The following is a 19430-nucleotide window of genomic DNA, read 5'->3' as shown; positions in this document are numbered from 1 at the left end:
TGAATAGTTGAATCCTTTTGACTCAACAAAAGTGCAATAAAGATTAAAAGTGGCCAAGATAAGTTTAAAGCATACTCGAGGCATGCTGTGTATACCAGTATTGCAAACAGCAAAGAATCTGCAACAATATCTTAAGCTATTTATGACTATAATGACCATCAAAACATTATGCAGTTGAAACGTTTGACTGCAAATACAATTTGTTTGAGAATTCAGAAAAAGTTATGCTGGATCTTGTTTTATGAGAGGTAGTCTTGACCCTTACTTCTGATAACTCATATGGGTAGAAAGCTTAAAATATTGCCACTCCACGCCAGTCTGAATTTCCGATAGCAATAGTGATAATAATATTTTTCTCAAGGGGAGTGAAAATGGAGGCATGAATGCTTCAGTTTACTGGGGCACAGATTATACAGTAAAAACAAGATCCCCAAACTGTTTGAAAACGCCTCTGTACAATAACTACAACAATACTTCATTTAAGACACTGACACTACACCACAAACTAGAACAACACTATTGCCTGGAATTCAAATTTCAGCTGCCCGGGGACAATTATTAGAAAAGAATAATCTTAATCTTGTTCCAGTGAAGCTGAGTTCAACCTGCAGTGATACTGATTCTCTGATACTCTTCTGTGATATCCCATGTGAGAAATAATCTTTTCTTGCATGGAAGCCACTTATGCAGCTTCTAAACTGCAGGACTTACATTTAATAGTTTTATCAGTGAACAGTTCTTACCTACTGTGCATCTCATGATTTTTGGCATAAATCTTTCTATTCACGTTAAGTCGTTAAGTCCAAATGAACCAAATTGTAGTGTTTATATAGATAAGCATTTTTGTATTTCTTTAGTCATACATTTTGTAGTTCTTTACTTTATTATTGCATACAAAGGCCGTTTACTGCGAATTTTTCTGTTTTCAAATATTGGAATGTCAAAGTTTTATTATTTCTGGTTGAATTTCTTGGAGAATCTGGATATAGAAGTATCATTGCAACTGTGGATTGAAGATTAGTTATTTAATTCCTAGCAAAAATAGTTGGTTTTTTACCTATGTAATTGGATGAACAATTAAGAGCTGATTCCTTTAGTTGGTAACTTCTATGGTGTACATGCTGTCAGGATTGTTCTGTTGTGGAAGGACCTGTGCTTAATGAGACAGGTCTTTTTCCCCATTAGATTCCACTTTCTATGTAGGCAAAATGAAAGGAATTGAATGGGCCCAAACTTGAGTATAAGAAGTTCCACCTAAACATGAGGAGGAACTTCTTTGCTGTGAGAGTGGTGGAGCACTGGAACAGGCTGCTCAGAGAGGTGGTGGAGTCCCCTTCTCTGGAGACATTCAAAAACCGCCTGGACAAGATCCTGTGTAACCTGCTCTAGGTAGACCCACTTCGGTGAGGGGGTTGGACTCGATTATCTCTAGACGTCCCTTCCAACCCCGTGAGGTTCTGTGAGGTTCTGTGAGGTTGATTCTGTTCCAAATCTAGGCAAATCGGCCCTGATTTTTGCATTCTGAGAGGTGGAGATGTTTGTCTGAAAGCTTATTGTGCTAGACCAAATCTTACCAATTCCTATTTCATTGCTAATGATTTTAAGCTTCCACAATATCCTGTATGCAGTCAGTTGTTGAGGCTTTTTGTGTTTAACAGTACCTTTTTTTTCTTGAAAGAATGTATTTATTTAACTTAGTGAGGAAGGTTATATCAAGTAAGGAGCATTCAAGGAATTTACTGTTAATGCAGAAACGGATATCTCCATCAAAGCTTGCTAAGCTGTTGCAAAACATTGTGTTTCTTAAAATGCCATTTCCTTGCCCACTGTAGCTTTTGTGTAACAAGCACATAGCTTGACTGCTGGAACAGCCATAGTTTTCCCTTACCTTTTGTTGATTTTAACCCTTATTCTATTAGTGAAGAAAATACATATACATTACATATGCATATACGTATTCCGGAGCTCAGCTTTATTACACAATTAAGCGTGTGGATTGTCTTCCAACTGTTCTGCATATGTATCTGCAAAGTAAAGGAAAGTGTAGTTCAGAGGTATGCAGTTAAATGTATCATAACTTCATTCCATTAATATTTTGTGTGCTGTAACTTCATTGAATATAAGCTTGGATTGAAGATTCTTATGTGAACAAAAATGGAAGTGGAAATAGCAAATTTACCTTGTATACCAGGATGTCTTGTTTCATGCCTAATAGAAATCCTTCCAATAACAAGAAAACTAACATTCCTTGGTAGAAGAGTGTATCGGGATACAGACTTGGTTCTTTTTTGACAAGTAGTTGGCTTTGCATTTAAAAATAACCCTATTTAGGTATAAAACAATCCCCTTGGTTTTATTTTTAATTCTGTAACAATGCTCTTTATTTTTTCTGTTTGGTACATTATTAAGCTTTATTCCCTAGACCATATTGATATTGTATGTAAATATATTTTTGTATCCTTTTTTGTTTTTCACTAGTATGAAGTGCTGCTCTGTGTACAAGATCATGATGATCCAGCTATTGATGTATGCAAAAAGCTCCTTGGCAAATACCCGAATGTTGATGCTAGATTGTTCATAGGTAAGCAGTGCAACTTGAATGTGGGACTCATAAAATGTTTTTATGTTTTCAACTCCATATACAGAATTCTAAAATATATAGTTGTCATGTTCAGCCCATGTTGGTTCTATAGCTTAATTTTCAGATTGGGGTAAAGGACTAAGTTGTAGTGTCAATCTGTGGCATCAGTCCAAAAAAAAACACTCTAGGAGGAATGATTTATGGAACCCAAACAACATTTCCCTTCCAGTTCTGAAACAGCAGTTTAAATCCTGTCTTTGCAGTGACCTAAATGTGTGGGAAGTGACTTGCAGTTGTAGATGTATTTGAGCTCCAGTTTCTGCAACAATCCTTCTTCATCAGCTTAGACTGTAGGGCTCTTCCTTCACTTGAATTAGAGGAGGGAAGGGATATTACAATCAGGTAGTAGAATGTCTTTTTTTTTTTTTTTCCCCTGACTTAAAAAAAACTGGACCATGTCTGTCAGTTGGAAGCAAAGCAGCATGTCTGACTTTATTCTGCTCCTCTTAAATTTTTCTGTTAAAATTATTGTAGAATATAATGATCGTAATCAGTAGTCTTAAGAAATAAGAGGTAGAGAATATATATCTTACAGAATATAGTAATGAACTTTATGGTTCTACTGTCCTTTTAATAACATTAACCTTGTTACCCCGCCATTTTGAGGAAGCATTTGAATACTTTTTCCTTTGTAATTCTCTGCATAACTGTAGTAAGACCTAAAATATAGAAGTGAAGGAATAATTAAAATTTCAAATAAAATTTCAATTTTTCATAAAAGTTAACTCTAAGAATTGATGGGTAAACACTTAACTGTTCTTTAGTGAGTATATCCAGGTATTTTGCATATTGAGTCTGAATGCTAAAAAAAACCAAACAACCCCATACATTATCTGATGGTGTTTGTATTTTTTAGGTGGCAAGAAGGTTGGCATCAATCCCAAGATCAACAACTTAATGCCTGGCTATGAAGTTGCCAAATATGATCTCATATGGATTTGTGATAGTGGAATCAGAGGTAGGTGTGTGTTGTAAAGTGCTGATTGTTATATTGCTCTTATTCCCTGTAGGCAAGCAGTTGTTGGAGATTGAGAATACAAGTAGAAATGAAAGTTAAAAATCTGGAAAAAATATTTTTCAAGTATAAAATTGTTTTATCTTTATTTACAGGTGAAAATACCATTTAAAAAAAAAACCAGTGTTGAAACTTTCTATTATATTTGTTGAGATCTAGTGTTATTTTTTCTGAAACTTTGTTTCTCCACAATACTGTGTATCAAAGTATATGTGCTCTTGATATTGGTAACATAATGAGAATTAGTGTCTCTATACAGTAGTCTGCTAATGACAGAATTGCTCAATGAACTGTCTTTTTTTCATTTGTCACTTAGTAACGCCAGACACACTGACAGATATGGCCAATCAAATGACTGAAAAAGTAGGCTTGGTCCATGGGCTTCCCTATGTTGCAGACAGACAGGGTTTTGCTGCTACCCTTGAACAAGTGAGTGCAATGTTGTTGGTTTGGTTTTTTTGCAGAACCTTGCTGACTAAAAGTTGTATAGTGCCTCTTGCACCTTTTGAGTGAAGAAATGTTTATTTTCTGCTGCAGTCTCGATTCAAACTATATAGGATAACACTTAAATGGTCAAAAATTCTACTGTGGTGTTCTGAATGTTGATTCAACATTTAAGTTTACAATGCAAACAAGATTGCAGGATGAAAATGATGGATTTTATTTAAAAAAATATTAAAACTGAAGAACTCTTTCTAGTGCTTAGTCAGAAAGGGCCATTAATTCTATTTGTTATCTGAAAAGGAATACAGATATGGCCATGACAAGTGAGAGCAAAGTCCAATTCACACAGTATTTTGTTTCCAGCAGGGGTTATAAGCTGAACCCTTGAGGAGAGCAGAACACAAGCAAGGCTTATATCCTATTTTCCTGTAATACTGTCTCAACTTTCTGCAATCTTCATCTGAAAGACTTTCTGAGCAGGAAGTAGACTTCTATATTTACTAATCCTCCATTTATTGGTGTTCAAGTAAGAACAGATTTCTTACATGAACTTTTCCATTCTTTCTTTGAATCCCTGTAGATTTTGAACATTTATAACTGTCTTTAACAGCAAGTTCCACAGATCTACTGTCTGTTAGAGGAACCACCAACTAGTTCTTCTATAGTGCTATTTCATGTCTCCTAACACTGGTTTTGGAAGAGAAAGTGAACAGTTGATTTCTATCCACTGTTTATCACTCATTCTGTCCTATTCTCCCCTCCTTTCTTTCTCAGTGTGTTCTCTTTTGTAGAATGAAGAGACTGCATTTTCTTGTTTGTTCCTTGTCTCAAGGCATGTAAATTAATCAACTATCTTTTATTCGAAGCTGGCATGGATAAGGCATTTTGGCCCCAAGGATAACTAGTGTGTGTCAAAGGCAGAAGTGTGAAAGTGCAGTGAAATGCCGTACTCCCTCATTGCATGGAGAGAGGGCAGCTCGTGTGGTTTTTGTGACCAAAAAGCCTGAATTTCTTCCTACAAGAGAAGAGCGAGGAGCTATTAGTACTGCTATGTGCTAAAGCAGCAAGACTTGCAAGTCCTGCTTCTATATTCCTGGAAGAGCTTTTTGCTTCCAGATCCAATGTGCTGCAAGATGAGCATGCCTCTTCTTGAATAAGTATTCATAAGAGCAGTGTGAAGGCCACCAATAGGAAAGATAGTAGTGAGAGGTGCTAGCATTCATTTCCATTGCCTCTTTATAGGTAACTTCTAGTTATAAGTTAATGAATCGTATAAAAAGACTGCCTCACAATCTGAATTTTTTTCTTTGCTATTTCTGTTTGAAAGTACATTAAGTAAACAAAATTCTTCTGCTTCTGTACAACCATATGGTAAGTTTCTAAGAACATGTAGGCAGTTAATCTTTCCAAGAGGAAGGAGACAGCATGTCTGTCAGCTATCACCAAATAATATATTCATCATAGTGATTAGTAACCTCAATAAATTAGAAATTAAATACCAAATGAAATACAGTAGTTTAACATGTGGATTTAATCCCTGCTTATATGTATAAAAACACAGCCATTATTACTACTAGGTTTCTCAGATTTGGTGGTAGGCTAGATTTCTTAGATTGGTGGTAAAGATATTTCCAAATACAGTGTCGTAATTGACCATGTCTAGCACTCCCTTTTTGTAATTCAAACATTTTCGGAGGAAAAGTTGCCAGTGAGTAGTACTTGCAAAAATAAGTGTAGAGTTTTAAAAGTCTTATCTTGTTTTGGCAGGTTTATTTTGGAACTTCACATCCAAGGTCATATATTTCAGCCAACTTAACTGGCTTTAAGTGTGTAACAGGAATGTCATGCTTGATGAGGAAGGATGTCTTGGACCAAGCAGGAGGACTGATAGCTTTTGCACAATATATTGCTGAAGATTACTTTATGGCCAAAGCTATAGCTGACCGGTAAGATGACTCTGAAGTAAACTTACTGCTTTAAGTGCAGTTTAAATCCGGTTTTAAACACATATTATCTGCTATAGGTATAGGGGTTCGGGTCAGCTTTACATGTATACAGCAAATATGACATGCTAAAAGATTACTGTGTGATAGTCTTTGAGAAATAGTTAAGCCATATCATTGTTAGTTCCTCTAGAAAAAAGTTTGAGAACTTCTTTTAAGTATTATTCAAGAGGTATTTTCTCTTTTTCAATGAAGAGACTTGATAAAATATACTAATTTTTTTGTTTATACCCATTGTAATAATATGGTAGATATGCCACAAACTTTTCAAGCCTAATAAAATTCTTGGGTGTGTGTTCTCTAATTGTTTTTTCATCTTTTATTTGCATCTTTTTTATAATAACAAATTAATTTTTCAGGGGCTGGAAATTTGCTATGGCCACACAAGTCGCAATGCAAAACTCTGGTTCATATTCAATTTCTCAGTTTCAGTCCAGAATGATCAGGTAAAATTTTAATCTTTCCTTCCTCTCCCACCCACCCCTGTCACCTGCTTCTGATGTGGATAACTTGATAATGATAAGGAATATGTTTTCCAAGCTAATTTGCATTATTGTCCAGAATGGTGACATTCCCATGGACAGCCTTGTGTTAGTGTTGCGAGAGAGGCACTGACTTTCCACAGAAGTATGACTGATACTAAAAAAAAACCTCAAAAAAACCTTCTGAATGCTAAGGGAGAACTTTTGCAGTATTTTGTTTGGAGGTGTAAATTAAGTGAGATGAAACTAATGTCAGAAAAGACCATGATGGCTCATCATTTGATGAGGTGGAGGAGGAGGACATAAAGAATAACGCATAGTCAGAACTGATTTGTTTGTCTTTTCTAGGTGGGCCAAACTGAGAATTAATATGTTGCCTGCCACAATAATTTGTGAGCCGATCTCAGAGTGCTTTGTTGCCAGTCTAGTTATTGGATGGGCAGCTCATCATGTGTTCAGATGGGATATAATGGTGTTTTTCATGTGTCACTGCTTGGCGTGGTTTATATTTGACTACATTCAACTAAAAGGTGTTCAGGTATGTAGCTTCATTTCTTTGGCATTATTAAAGTTACTAGTCCCATCTATTTAATCAAAAAAAGCTAAGCCTAATTATAACATCAAAGGAAAGAACAGGTCAAATCCTGTTACTTCTCAGACTTCAAGCTTCAGTTACAGTAGTGCAAAAATGAGTAAGTGTGCTTGGTTGTAATTTTGTTTATGCTTGCCTCTGCCTAGGCTCTGAGAGTTTGCGTATCTGTCCCCTTAATCTGTTCATTTTCAGTCTGCTCTACGTAGGCATATCCAGGAATTTTAGTATTTTTAACTGTACAAGAACAGCAGCTTTGTAGGATTTTATGGTTTGTTATTTTATCTTAGTTTTTACTTTGTATTGTATTCATTGAGGTGTATATGCACTCTTAAGTACATTTTTCACTGTATTTTGGTAATAATGGACTTTAAGGACAGCTGTAACTTCTAAAAAAAAGTTTTCTCATCACTAAATGTGAGGATGTCACAAATCAGAACAGCTTTTGTTCTGCTGATGGTGTAGGAACTACTTTGATTGCTTTCTGCCATGACCATATTCCATCCAAATCTGATCCATAATTACTTGCGTGTTCAAATTTATCAAGTACTTCTCAGAATGATGAGAACTACTTTTGGCAGTCTTAACATATTATTATTATTATTATTTCCAGTATAATGATAAAAACCCCAAAACAAAAAAAACCTGAGCCTTGTGTTGATTGTGTAGGACTCCAGAGGGTCAGTTTAACAGTCACCTTTCTGATTACCCTTCTTACCATGTAAAAAGCCTTGTGCCTACTCTTCCTCTTCTGAAGCCCCTTAGATTTCCAGCTCTGCATGTAGTTGAAAGCTCTTAAAGGAGCAGAAAATATTGAGAGGCTGTAAGGTTTTTTTCTTAGTCCCACTTTTCCAATGCGATAGGCCAAAGGCTTATTTATTTGAATATCACTTTTCTGGGAATGTGCAGGAGTGTTGTGTCTAAATGCTGTTGTTCTTGGGGTGTGTGGCAAAACCCCAGTGTCTGCTTGAACACAGTTTTGCAAAGCTTCAAAAAGAATAAAGTGCATTTGTTACACTTCTTATTGCTTTTTGGTCTGCATAAAAGTCTCTTTTCAAACCTTCTGGGTAATTCTGCCAAGCTCCTCATGTTTAGTATGGGTAATCATATCTTGAGCAGGAAAATGTTTTTGGCTTATGGAAATAAAAGAGCTGCTAGTACATAAATCTGTATAATAAGCTTTAAAATAAATTTATCTGTAACACAGATGTTTTAAATTACTTTAAAATTCCTTTTGAATAATCAGTATGTTTAATACTTGTTTTTTGCCTTCTTAGGGTGGTGCTCTGTGTTTTTCAAAACTTGATTATGCGGTAGCTTGGTTCATCAGAGAATCCATGACAATTTATATTTTCCTCTCGGCTTTGTGGGACCCCACTATTAGCTGGAGGACAGGACGCTACAGGTTACGTTGTGGAGGCACTGCAGAAGAAATTCTTGATGTATAGCCACAGCCTTTTAACTGTGAATGTCCAAAAGAGAAGAGGGGAAAGAAAAGTATTATAAATTGTTTATATAAATACTTTTAAGAAAATCTACCTTCAGTAGTTTTACTACTCCTATGTTTTGGTATCTGTTCTTTAATTTATTTTTGCATGGCACTTCCATCTGTGAAAATACATCTGTAGTCTTGGCCAAACGGTACCTTGCTCCTATGTACAAATAGAAATGGAGAGAATTGGTCCTGACATCTACATTCTGTAGGAATGCTCTGCAGTAAACACTTTAAAAAAAAAAAAGTATCCTCCTGGATATGAACAGCTTCTTACTCCATGGTGTGCTAGCCTAGCAAATCCAGGGTTCATATAGCTATTTTCCAGCTGGATTGTACAAGGCTGTACTAGTAAAAACACAAATGTACAGCTGATTCCTGTTTTATCCCACTAAATTCAGCTAGTAACAGGACCTTGGGAAAGAAGCTCTTAAATGCTTTATGCCTACCTCTTGTAGTTGCTGCAGAACAAAATGAATGGAAAGGTAAAAATGCTTTGCAAAAACAAAGTAAAGCTAGAGTCTTGTGTTTATATGTATATATGAAATACTTCAGTCATTGCAATGAACCAAAAGTGGACTGTGTTTGAGCGTGTTGGAAGGAATTACTGGTCAGGCATGTATTGTGGGCATCTTTTGGCCAACTCTGATCTGGTTCTGTCTTGAACCTTGTTAAGCACTGTGCTGTAACTAGCCAAGCTGGTCCCCTTCAATATTTCCATCCTTTTTTAAGGGGTGTTTGTTTTCCCCTGTGAGTGAATGCTTTGGTGGTGGGTGGGGGGGTGTGTGTGTGTGTGTGTGTGTGTGTGACATAGTAGGGGGTAGAAGGGAGCAGAAATACATTTCAGAAACATTTCACACATGAGCTATTTTCTTACACAATCTCTTAAGAATGTAATTTCATGATGCAGGTATTTAATATCTTTTTAAAGTGAACATACATACCTATACTAGTCATAATTAAGTATTCAATTGCAGTAGATATTGTGAATATATTAAAGGACTAGGTGAGTTTGCTGTTACTGATTAAAATTGTAATCTTAATTTAAATATCAAACTAAGTCTACTCTTGGCTTTCTGCCTTCTACTGTTAGTCTAGCCTTTAAATTGGACTTTTGTATTCCAGTGGTATGACTAAAAGGACTAGATTATAATGCATGCCGTGTTTCCCCCCTCTCTGCTCCCCGTAGCTTAGTTTCCAACCCCATTGTGAGACTTCCTAACTTGTGGTGAACTGGACTTGTTTTCTTTGAACACTTTTTAATTAAAAAACACAGCAAAGCTAGAGAGGGATGTTGCATAAGCCTTTTGTTTTCATAGTTGTATTTATGCTGCTTTACTTTTCTTATATGGAATAGCATATTTTCAACATGAATGTGAGCTGCTAATTACAAGGGTAATGCCAACAAAGCAGCTTTAGAAGTTGGATGATAATGTGTAGCATATTAGCAATAACGACATGTATTTATAAAAATGGACACTTAACTTACTGAGCCAATCCCTTACCTGTCATATGCTACACAAATGTAATGTGTATGTATGTGTTGTAAACCATACTCTGGGCCAAAATGCTTCATCCACCTTAATATCTCTTTTGCCTTATGATACAATGGAACTCTTCTAATGGGCATTTCTGTATGGACATATGGACAAAGGCTTTTGATGCATGCTTCATTCTTTTCATGTGAATCGGGAAAAAGCACTTTTCCTGAGGAAAGTTGCACACTGAAAGCTAGTCTAGTTGTGACCCACGAAAACATCCTGATTTTAATGTTGTTTTTACATAGTTGAATTTTGCTGACAATGTTTTTATCTTCATTTGTCTCATGAAGTTTGATGCCATTCATTGCACTGCTGAAGTGAAGCTTAGCTTGCAACTTAGCTTTATGCTGATTTCTATGCAGGCAATGGAACAGAACCAAAAAAAAAGAGGCTGAACAGACTTCATTAAAAAAAAAAATTAGGTGGGGATAATTGTTTAACAGGTGCTTTTGTATTAGTAGAGCCATTTTTGGTCATGAAGAATAAAGCATCACTTAAGCAAATAGGTTCATTTGGGGATTGTGTGGTTGATTGTGACATGGAAACCAACACTGTCAAATGTTGTAGAACATGCTGCAACAGAACTTCTGAAGGTTAAAAATGGCTAATGTAAAGTTGTGTTGATCTACAGATGTGTAGAATATACCGTGTTTATTTAAAATCATTGTCTTGTTTTTTCTTTTATTTAAAAATAAATTTTGAATACAACCTGTTTGGAATACAGTGTTTTTTTCTCTTTTGTTCAATGATACTGTAACATGGCAGTTTTAAGTATTTAAGGCAGTTTTGATAGATTTTATCTCCAATAAATTGACCCAGCAGTTAATGTGTGTGCCTTTCTTTTGAGTTTGTTTTTTATACCTGGACCATCTGTTCTGGATTTTATATTTGGCTGAAATGAATTCACATGTGCTTGATTATGAGTTATCCTTAGTCTTTGAGAATAATGTGTGTACAAAACCTCACAACTGAACAAGACGCTTCTCAGGGGAGTTGGACTAGATCTCTAGAGGTCCCTTCCAGCCCTGTATCATTCTGTGATTCTATCTATTGTAACTCAGATTTTTAGGGATGGATGTCTCTGCCACAAAACGTGTTGAAGTCGAGGAGTAGTGTTGATAACTTGCTTTGAGGTACTCCACCAAGAAAGCATTCTGTGCTTGGTCTGTCATCTGACTCAGCTTCTTTCTTTTCTCTAACACTTAGTAGGATTTTCATGAATCAGGAATTAAGTTTATGAAACTTAATAAGAGATTGTGCATATGATAGAGTTGTTGGAGCCTGGGAGGCATGGCAGAAACACTTGAAAATCACTTGAAAACTAGTTATAGAATCTTAAATGTTCCTGAGCGTATTTTGTGCTCAATACATTTGCAGCCTGGCAGCACAAAGCCTAAATCCCCTTTTCTCAGTGCTTCTATTCTTTTCCTGCCTGCTACTAAATAACATTTTGATTTTTATCCTGTGCTTTCAAATGAAGTCTTTCCCACTTGAATTGCATTTGTTGCCACTCTTCTGTCTCCTGATGCTGACTACCTGCGTCTCCTCTCAGTCTGTTTTGTCAGCTTCTAACCACCTGCTGTCATGTGTTGCTTCCGAAAGCTGTTTTGTCCATCTTGAGGGCTTCTTTTAATCCTCACACCTAGTTTCTGATAATGTTATTTTAAGGTGAGTTTGAACTCCAGCTGTTCTTGGATTGAACCAGCAGCTGTGACACCAGTTCTGGCTGCTGAGGCTAAGGAAACCTGAAGTTTTGTATGGCAATAGGGGAACTTTTTACAATTATACAAAGTTACTCCAGCTTTAATACTCTTTAGCTTGTGTAAATAATGAGACTTGGAAGAGAGGGTGGCATTGTACAGAATGGCTGTAATTTGAAACTTGATCCAGGTTTTGGGTCTGATAATTAAAGACTTCATTTCTTGCAATTATCAGATTATACTGCATGGGTCTGCTACTTGGGTATTCAGAGCGAATGCACAAGTTTAGATAAAGGTGTTTTCTTAGCTCTTCAAATAAACTAAATTCTGTGACAGAACTGCCCCATAACAGTAAGTGCTGCTTATCTGGGCAGATGAGAGCTTCCCCCAGGAAAGTCATCTTCACCTTTACGTTGGCTTTGGAGAGGCCATCTGTGATTCCTACCTTAGTGCTGTAGAACTGCTCTGTAACTCAAACCATTGATCTGGGATGTTCTTTTAACAAAAAAAAATAATAAAATCCCACAACCCCAGAAATCCCACAGAACCAAACCCTATTGGCTTTGTCCTGAGCATTTGAAGTTGGACTGCTTTAAAGGTCATTACCTCTTCTCCATTGCACAAATTTCAGACAGCTGAGAATAAGGGATAATTCTTAGGGCTAAGTTCCCCACATTTTGCTTTCACTGCTGATTTGTCTGGTCTTTAGGTTTTGAACCTTCCAGTGAGGAAGCAAAGTCTAATGAAGCTCTGCAGGCTAGTTTAGCCACTGCCATGTTTGTGTTGAAGATCCTGGTTACCTGTTTCATGTAGAAAGTTGCTGTTGACTATATTGCAAATACTTGCTGAAAGTGTTTCTTTTGGTTTTGTAGCAGTTTCTACTGAGGCTGTCTCGGTTCTCAGTTGTAAGTCCTGTATGCAGATCAGTGTCCAGGTCTCCCATAAAAATCCATCTTGCTCAATTACAAGCAAACTAGCCATTCCTGTGGATCCTAAGGCTTTGCAAGGTTACGTCCAGTGCGTTTCCTTTTCAAAAGCAGCTTTAGGTTAGTGTCTTGTTAACGTTCTTCTAACTGTGCTGCAGTTTGTGTATGGAAAGAAGTGTGTGTAACCTTTTTGGAGGAAGATGTTTGTGATGCTTGTCTTCACACTTAGCTTAGGTTAAAATAACTACCCAGCTTATTCCTGTAAACTAAGAAACTGAAAAAAGAAAAAAAAAAAGAAAATAAAAGTAGTATTCCTAATACTTTCCAATGCAGCTTTTGGAATGCTTTATTAAATTCTCATCAGATGAAGAGTGGGGTGATACTCTTCTGTGGTGGTTTGTGTTCCTGGGGAGAATACGCTTCCTCTTCTTGATCTTAATCAGCTTTAGGTATTTTTGCCTCAATGCTGGTGATCAGTTGGGGGGTGCAAGCCATGGGAGTTTGTGGATTGCTGCTTGTTTCTGTCTCATCCCTCCCCTCACAGCTAGAGTCCCTGTTGCTGACGGGAAGGAAGGGCCTCAGCCGAAGCCGTGTGCCAGCTGGAATTAATGGCCATTTTACAGCTTGTGGGTGAATGGGAGAGGTCAGGCTCGTGTGCCGGTGCAGGAAGCCAGTAAGCTCACTGGGAGCATGAAACGGGAGCTGTCAAAAGCAATCTCTTCGCTGGGCTCTGACGTGAAGTGAGTTACTGTTCCCTGACTCGGGCTTTGCGTCCTCTGGGCCTGTGTTAAACTTAGATCTGCTCACAGGGTTGCAGGGAGCTCAAATGAAATTTAAAGCTCTGCTAGTCTTCCTGCCCTTACTGAGTAGCTTTTCCTCTTTTAAGACTTCCTGGTTGGCTGGAAGAGTGCTTTTGTACGTGTTCAACAGCAACTTGTTGTTGGTGGCAATGTCTCCTTCCTTTCTGTGATACCAACGTGCTGAGGGAGGTGCTGAGGCAGCAGAAGATGCACACAATGCACATGTGAAATGCAGTAACACGTTCAAAAGTGACCCTCTAACCCCGTGGAAACAACAAACCATGGAGAAACTATGAAGCCTTTGGGGGATTCTGCCAGCATATATAAGTAAGTTGATTTTCCTACTTGTGCATACATAGAATTATATACACACATTTATATGTGCATACATTTTGATGTATGAACTTACATATATAATTATATATGTACTAATACCAAAATAAAACCTTGCAAGAAGCCTTTATTTTGACAAGCCTTTCCTTTTCTGTAGGTCGACCAGACAGGTAAAACAATGTTTTTCTAATATAAAAAGCCAGCAGCTCAAAGTTAAATAAATCATGAGACATTCAGACCAGTATCCAGCTTCATTTCACCTCTCCGTAAGCAGAAAGAAGGTGGCTCAAAAAACATGAGAATGTCAGTTGTCTTTTTTTTTTTTCCTGGACTCTGCTTATAAGCTTGAACAATGTTTTATTTGTCCAGCTTTCTGGATCATCTCAGTGAACTCCCCACTGAGGGGGAATTCAGACACTCTGCTTCCTCAGCTGGGCAGCCCCCCAAAATCTGAGCAAGGCAGGGCATGTTACTCCTGTCACTTGTCTCCTCTCTGTCCAGTTTCACTGGCTTCTACTTTTCCCTCTTGGGACAACTGGTTCATCCCAAAGACCTTTATGAGAGACATTTTCCCCTAGGACAGAGCCACATGGGAAGGAGAAAGAACAGAAAGAGGGAGAGAGCTGTAGTGAACTTGGTGTTAAATTTGTCTGTGACTAATGCTCCAGAGTAAAGGAGCATGTGCAAATCCAGGTGCTTCATGTGCAAATCCAGGTGCTTTTGCAACATGTTGGGTAATAGGGAAGAATAACACAGAGGACAAAACCTTAGAAATGTTTTTAGGGGTTGTTACTTAGAGTCTGAGACCTCTGAGATGTTCTTCAAGGCTAGCTCTCTAGAATAAACCTGTTTCCCTTGAATAATATGGGGCTTTCAGCAAGATCTGTTTTAGGGTTGTGTCATGTGGCTAGCACAAGAGGAAAGCAGGCCAGCAGATTTTTTTGCCCACCCTGCAGCTGAGCAACAGCCCATGAGAATTTGCATCTGTCGTCTCCTGGTTGCAGACCACTTGAAGACCTCTTCACTTTGGCTTCCTGTGTCTTGGAGCATTCGGTGGCTTCCAAACTCCAGCAGGCTCGACCCAAGATGTCTTGCAGCAGAGTCTCAGACCTCAGATTTTATGAAAATAAGTAACTTAGTTGAAAGATGCAGCAGCAAGGTCCCTGAAAAGGGAGGGACCTTGAACAACAAAATCCCTGGGCAGCTGTGGTTGTGATTGTGTATACTAAAAGGCAAAACACAGCACTAGGAAAATTACTAAGAAAATCAACTCCGTTGCTGCCTAAAGGCTTCGGCAAATCTAGCTCCTCATGCTAAGCAAAGAGCATAAATCACACCACATCATAACCCTAAACAATTTATTCTATTTAAAACTTAAATAAGTAAGTTAACTAATATCTCTCAACAACGTGAAGGGTCCCTGCTCGTGCAGTGGGACCTGGCAAGTCCCTTTGTCTTAAGCAGATGGTGCTTTATTGGGGAGGGAGAATCATGGAATTGTCAGAGTAGGAAAGGACCTCTAGAGATCATCCAGTCCAACTCCCCTGCTAAAGCAGGGTTGCCCAGAGCACATCACTCAGGGCTGCATCCAGGCGGGTCTTGAAAATCTCCAGAGAAGGGGACTCCACCACCTCCCTGGGCAGCCTGTTCCAGGGCTCTGTCACCCTCACCAGAAAGAAGTTTTTCCTCATATTTGAGTGGAACTTCCCATGTTCCAGCTTGTGCCTGTTGCCCCTCATCCTGTCACTGGAAACCACTGAAAAGAGTCTGGCTCCATTATCCTTCAACCCACCCTTTAGATACTTGTAAACATAGATGAGGTCTCCCCTCAGCCTTCTCTTCTCCAGGCTAAAGAGCCCCAGCTCTTTGAGCCTTTCCTCATAAGGGAGGTGCTCCAATCCCTCAATCATCTTTGTTGCCCTACGCTGGACTCTCTCCAGTAGTCCCCTGTCCCTCTTGAACTGGGGAGCCCAGAACTGGATGCAGTATTCCAGTTGTGGCCTCACCAGTGCAGAGCAAAGGGGGAGAATGACCTCCCTCAACCTACTGGCCACACTCTTCCCTACTCAGCCCAGGATGCCATTGGCCCTCTTGGCAACGACAACATTGCTGGCTCATGAAAGGGGTCTGGCAGATGTTAGAAGGAGCCTTGTGAGTACAACCTGTCCAACCCCAGTGTCACAGACGAGGAACCCTCCTGCTTTCAGACACTGCAAGCGCACAAACTTAAAATGTTGGTGTGTTTCAGGCACACACACCCCCTGCTCCCCCCGATTACGAAGACAATTAAGCAGAGCCGTGTGGCATGTGGTCAGCGGTGACTGCGGGTGATGATAAAGCCCATCTTGTCTAGGAGCAGGCTGACACAAACAATGACCTCACCGTAACACGTCAGCAATACGTGCCCGCTCTGAGGAGTGGACGCTCGTATTTGGCCTCCAGCAGCAACTTCTCATGAAGACAGCCTTTGTGCCACCGGAATACAACTGCATAATATTTCCATGCTTTTTGCCTGTCAAACAGGTCGCTGCTGTGCGCAGCAGGTGATGGCTAACGGGAGGATTTAGTTTCGCTTAAAGCCGAAACGAGCACCAGAAGTGAAATTTGGCGTTTCCAGCCCCCTGTTCTGTGATGAACAGAGAAGCTGGTGCATCTCTGCCTGAGGCTGGGCGATGCTGCTGAACAGTGGACTCATTCTTTATCGACGTGCAAAGCAATAAGCCTGAGTCCACGCAGCAGGAAGGCACAGACCCATGCAGACTCATGCACGGGGTCTGTCTCGGGGCTGTTTTTTGCGGGGTCCCGGCGAAGCAGCCGAAGCCCAGCCCTGGAGTTATGCCCAGAAGCCGTGTCCCCGTAGAGCTCTTCAAAGCACATGGGGAAATTGCCCTCCAAATGCCTGGTGCGGGTGGTGACAGCTGCTCTGCAGGACCACAGGGGCCAGTTTGCTGGCCACAAAATTGTGCCATTTTGCACTGCATGGGTACCATTTCCTGCAGTTGCTTTAAGCCTTAAATACAGATCATTCCCTCAAGGAAAATATCTTACACACTAAAGGGGGCCCTTTTTCCTAACCCTTTTCCTCCACCTCCAAAACCCAGTAGCTTTCCCCTCTAAAAGAAAAAAAACATTGTGAAATTAGTCAATTTATTACTCCCAACAGGAATAATGCTGCTTTCACCCATCATTGCTGTGAATTGTTTTGAGCTTCTCACACCCCAGGAAGTTGATGATGTCATCATAAACACGCTGGATGCATTTGTCCTCCTTTTTTTTTCAGGCTGCTGGAGGTGGCAAGTGCATCTCGAGGGGACTGAAGCTCTGTGGTTTCCTCGCTCCACATGAGAACTTCTGTGCCACGTGCCTTCACCCGGAGAGCACTGCAGCCACTTCTGATGTCTGCTGCACCCATGACAGCCATTTGCTCCCATTGCCACACTGCAACCAGTGGATTAACACGTTTCCCCTAAGCAAAGGAAAAACAGAGGGCCCTAAAGGGCTCACTCGAGCCCTGGCTGGTGAATGTTATCTCCATGTGCAGACAGTGTAAGTCCGACACAGCTGATGCTCGGCAGTCCCTTGGTGGGAACTGGTTCTTGCCGATGAGGCAAAAGAACAAGAAAAAAAATAAAAAAAAGGGTAAGCCTTTGCTTAGCATTTATTCAGAGATAAATAGGTTGTTTCAAGAATCTTGCTGTGGTATTCCTGAGAAAGACAGCCCTTGCTACCCATGTCCTTAGCAATGTTTCATGTTTCTAGACTTGTCTCCATTCTTAGCTGAAACCTATTTTTTTGGGGGGGGGGAGAAAAGTGCATTGCTACCCACTTGAGTTTGACCAGATTGACTAAATCACAGCCCTCCTTCTTCCTCTGTCTGCCCAATTTACAGATCCTTAATATTTTTTTTTCCTGGATGGTCTGTTGAATGCTTTTTGTGACAGGCTCACTTTGCTTAGTTACTTTCTGAGTGTCCTTTTGACGAACTCTACAGATGTTCACAAGTCTACAGGCAATGAATCAGAAGAGACCAGCCTGAGAAAACTTTGTGTCACAAAGAAATTTCCACTCCGCATCAGAGAGGGTCCAGAGGTCACCCACCAGGAGCATCCTTGTAGCACATGACCTTCTTGCTCCTGGGTCCAGCTGAGAGTAGACATATGTACTGCTCTCAGGGAGCTGCAGTGCAGTTCTCCCCACAATGAATTAGTTGTAAATCTTGGGCTGACAGAGTAGCTGAGGTTGGAAGGGACCTCTGGAGACCTCATCCAGTGCCCCCTGCTCAAAACAGGGTCAGCTGCAGAAGGTTGCTCAGGACTGCATCCAGCTGGGTTTTGGGCATCTCCAAGGATGAAGACTTTCTGAGAAGCCTGTTCAGGCACTCTTATAGCAAAAGTATTTTCTGATGTTCAGAGCCAACCTCCTGTGTTTCAGCTTGTGCCCCTTGTCTCTGCTCCTTTCACTGGGCACCACTGAGCAAACTCTGCCTCCATCTCTTTTATGTCATCCTTGTCGAATATTTATAGACATGGATAAGATCCCCTTGAACTTTCTCTTTTCCAGTCTGAGCAGTCCCAACTATCTCGACTTCTCCTCATAAGTCAGATTCTCACATGTTAGTTCCTTCGTCATCTTTGTGGCATTTCCATGGACTTGCTCAAGGGGTGGCCTCACCACCACTGAGCAGCAGGGAAGGATCACCCTCCTTGACCTGCTGGCATCACTCCTCCCTGTGCAGCCTGGACACCTTTAGACTTCTTTGCAGCAAGGGCACTCTGCTGGATCATGTTCAACTTGATGTCCACCAGCACCTCCAGATCCTTTTCTGCCAAGCTATTTTCCGTCCAGACAGCCCGCAGCATATATTAGTGCCTGCAGTTATTCCTCCACAGGTGCAGAACTCTAAATTTCTCCTTGTTGAATTTCATGAAATTCCTGTTGGCCCATTTCTCCAGCCAGTTCAGGTCTCTCTGGATGCCAGGATGGCCTCCTGGTTGACATATGTACATCAGCACCCTGTAAAAATGGAGCATGTATGCCAGAGTAATGCATAACCCAATATATTTTGAGTCTCTGATAAAAACCCTTTATAGCAAGTGTATTTAAGTCCTCTTGATGGCAAGTTCTATGCATACAAATCAAGTTATTTTATTGGCTCCTTCTAAGTCCCCACAATTTTCCTTTTAGAGACTAGGTGCATAACTGGTCTCTCAGTTATGTTTCTTTAACCTTTGTGCCCTGTGTCTGCCTAACTGGCAGGACACGCCAAGCAGCTATTTAAAGCATCTGAATTTTCGGGCTCTTGCTTTTTCCATGTTAATTAATTAACTGTAGGTAAAGTTGGCTGCAGGAGAAGCTGAGAGTTTTCTGATACTTCCTACCAGCAGGAATCAATGACTGTGCAACCTCTCATTTTTGCACTAGATTTAAAAGAAAAAAAAAAAAAAAAAAAAAAAAAAAAAAAAAA

At 39.7% G+C, this 19430-nt stretch overlaps 1 protein-coding gene across 1 annotated transcript in view; it reads left to right on the top strand.

The window, feature by feature from the left end:
* Positions 1–10926, top strand: part of UGCG (UDP-glucose ceramide glucosyltransferase) — a 33350-nt gene extending 22424 nt beyond the window's left edge. The window contains exons 3-9 of the mRNA XM_014956434.1: positions 2479–2581; positions 3498–3599; positions 3973–4085; positions 5868–6046; positions 6463–6549; positions 6934–7123; positions 8452–10926. Of these exons, the coding sequence (XP_014811920.1) occupies positions 2479–2581; positions 3498–3599; positions 3973–4085; positions 5868–6046; positions 6463–6549; positions 6934–7123; positions 8452–8622 (945 nt within the window). The 3' untranslated portion in view covers positions 8623–10926. The remainder of the gene's footprint in view (positions 1–2478; positions 2582–3497; positions 3600–3972; positions 4086–5867; positions 6047–6462; positions 6550–6933; positions 7124–8451) is intronic.
* Positions 10927–19430: the final 8504 nt, after the last annotated feature.

The sequence above is a fragment of the Calidris pugnax genome, unplaced genomic scaffold, assembly GCF_001431845.1.
Source record: "Calidris pugnax isolate Ruff unplaced genomic scaffold, ASM143184v1 scaffold262, whole genome shotgun sequence".
Lineage (NCBI taxonomy): Eukaryota > Metazoa > Chordata > Aves > Charadriiformes > Scolopacidae > Calidris > Calidris pugnax.
The sequence above is the reverse complement of the archived record's forward strand: the minus strand, read 5'-3'. Positions and strand labels throughout refer to the sequence as shown.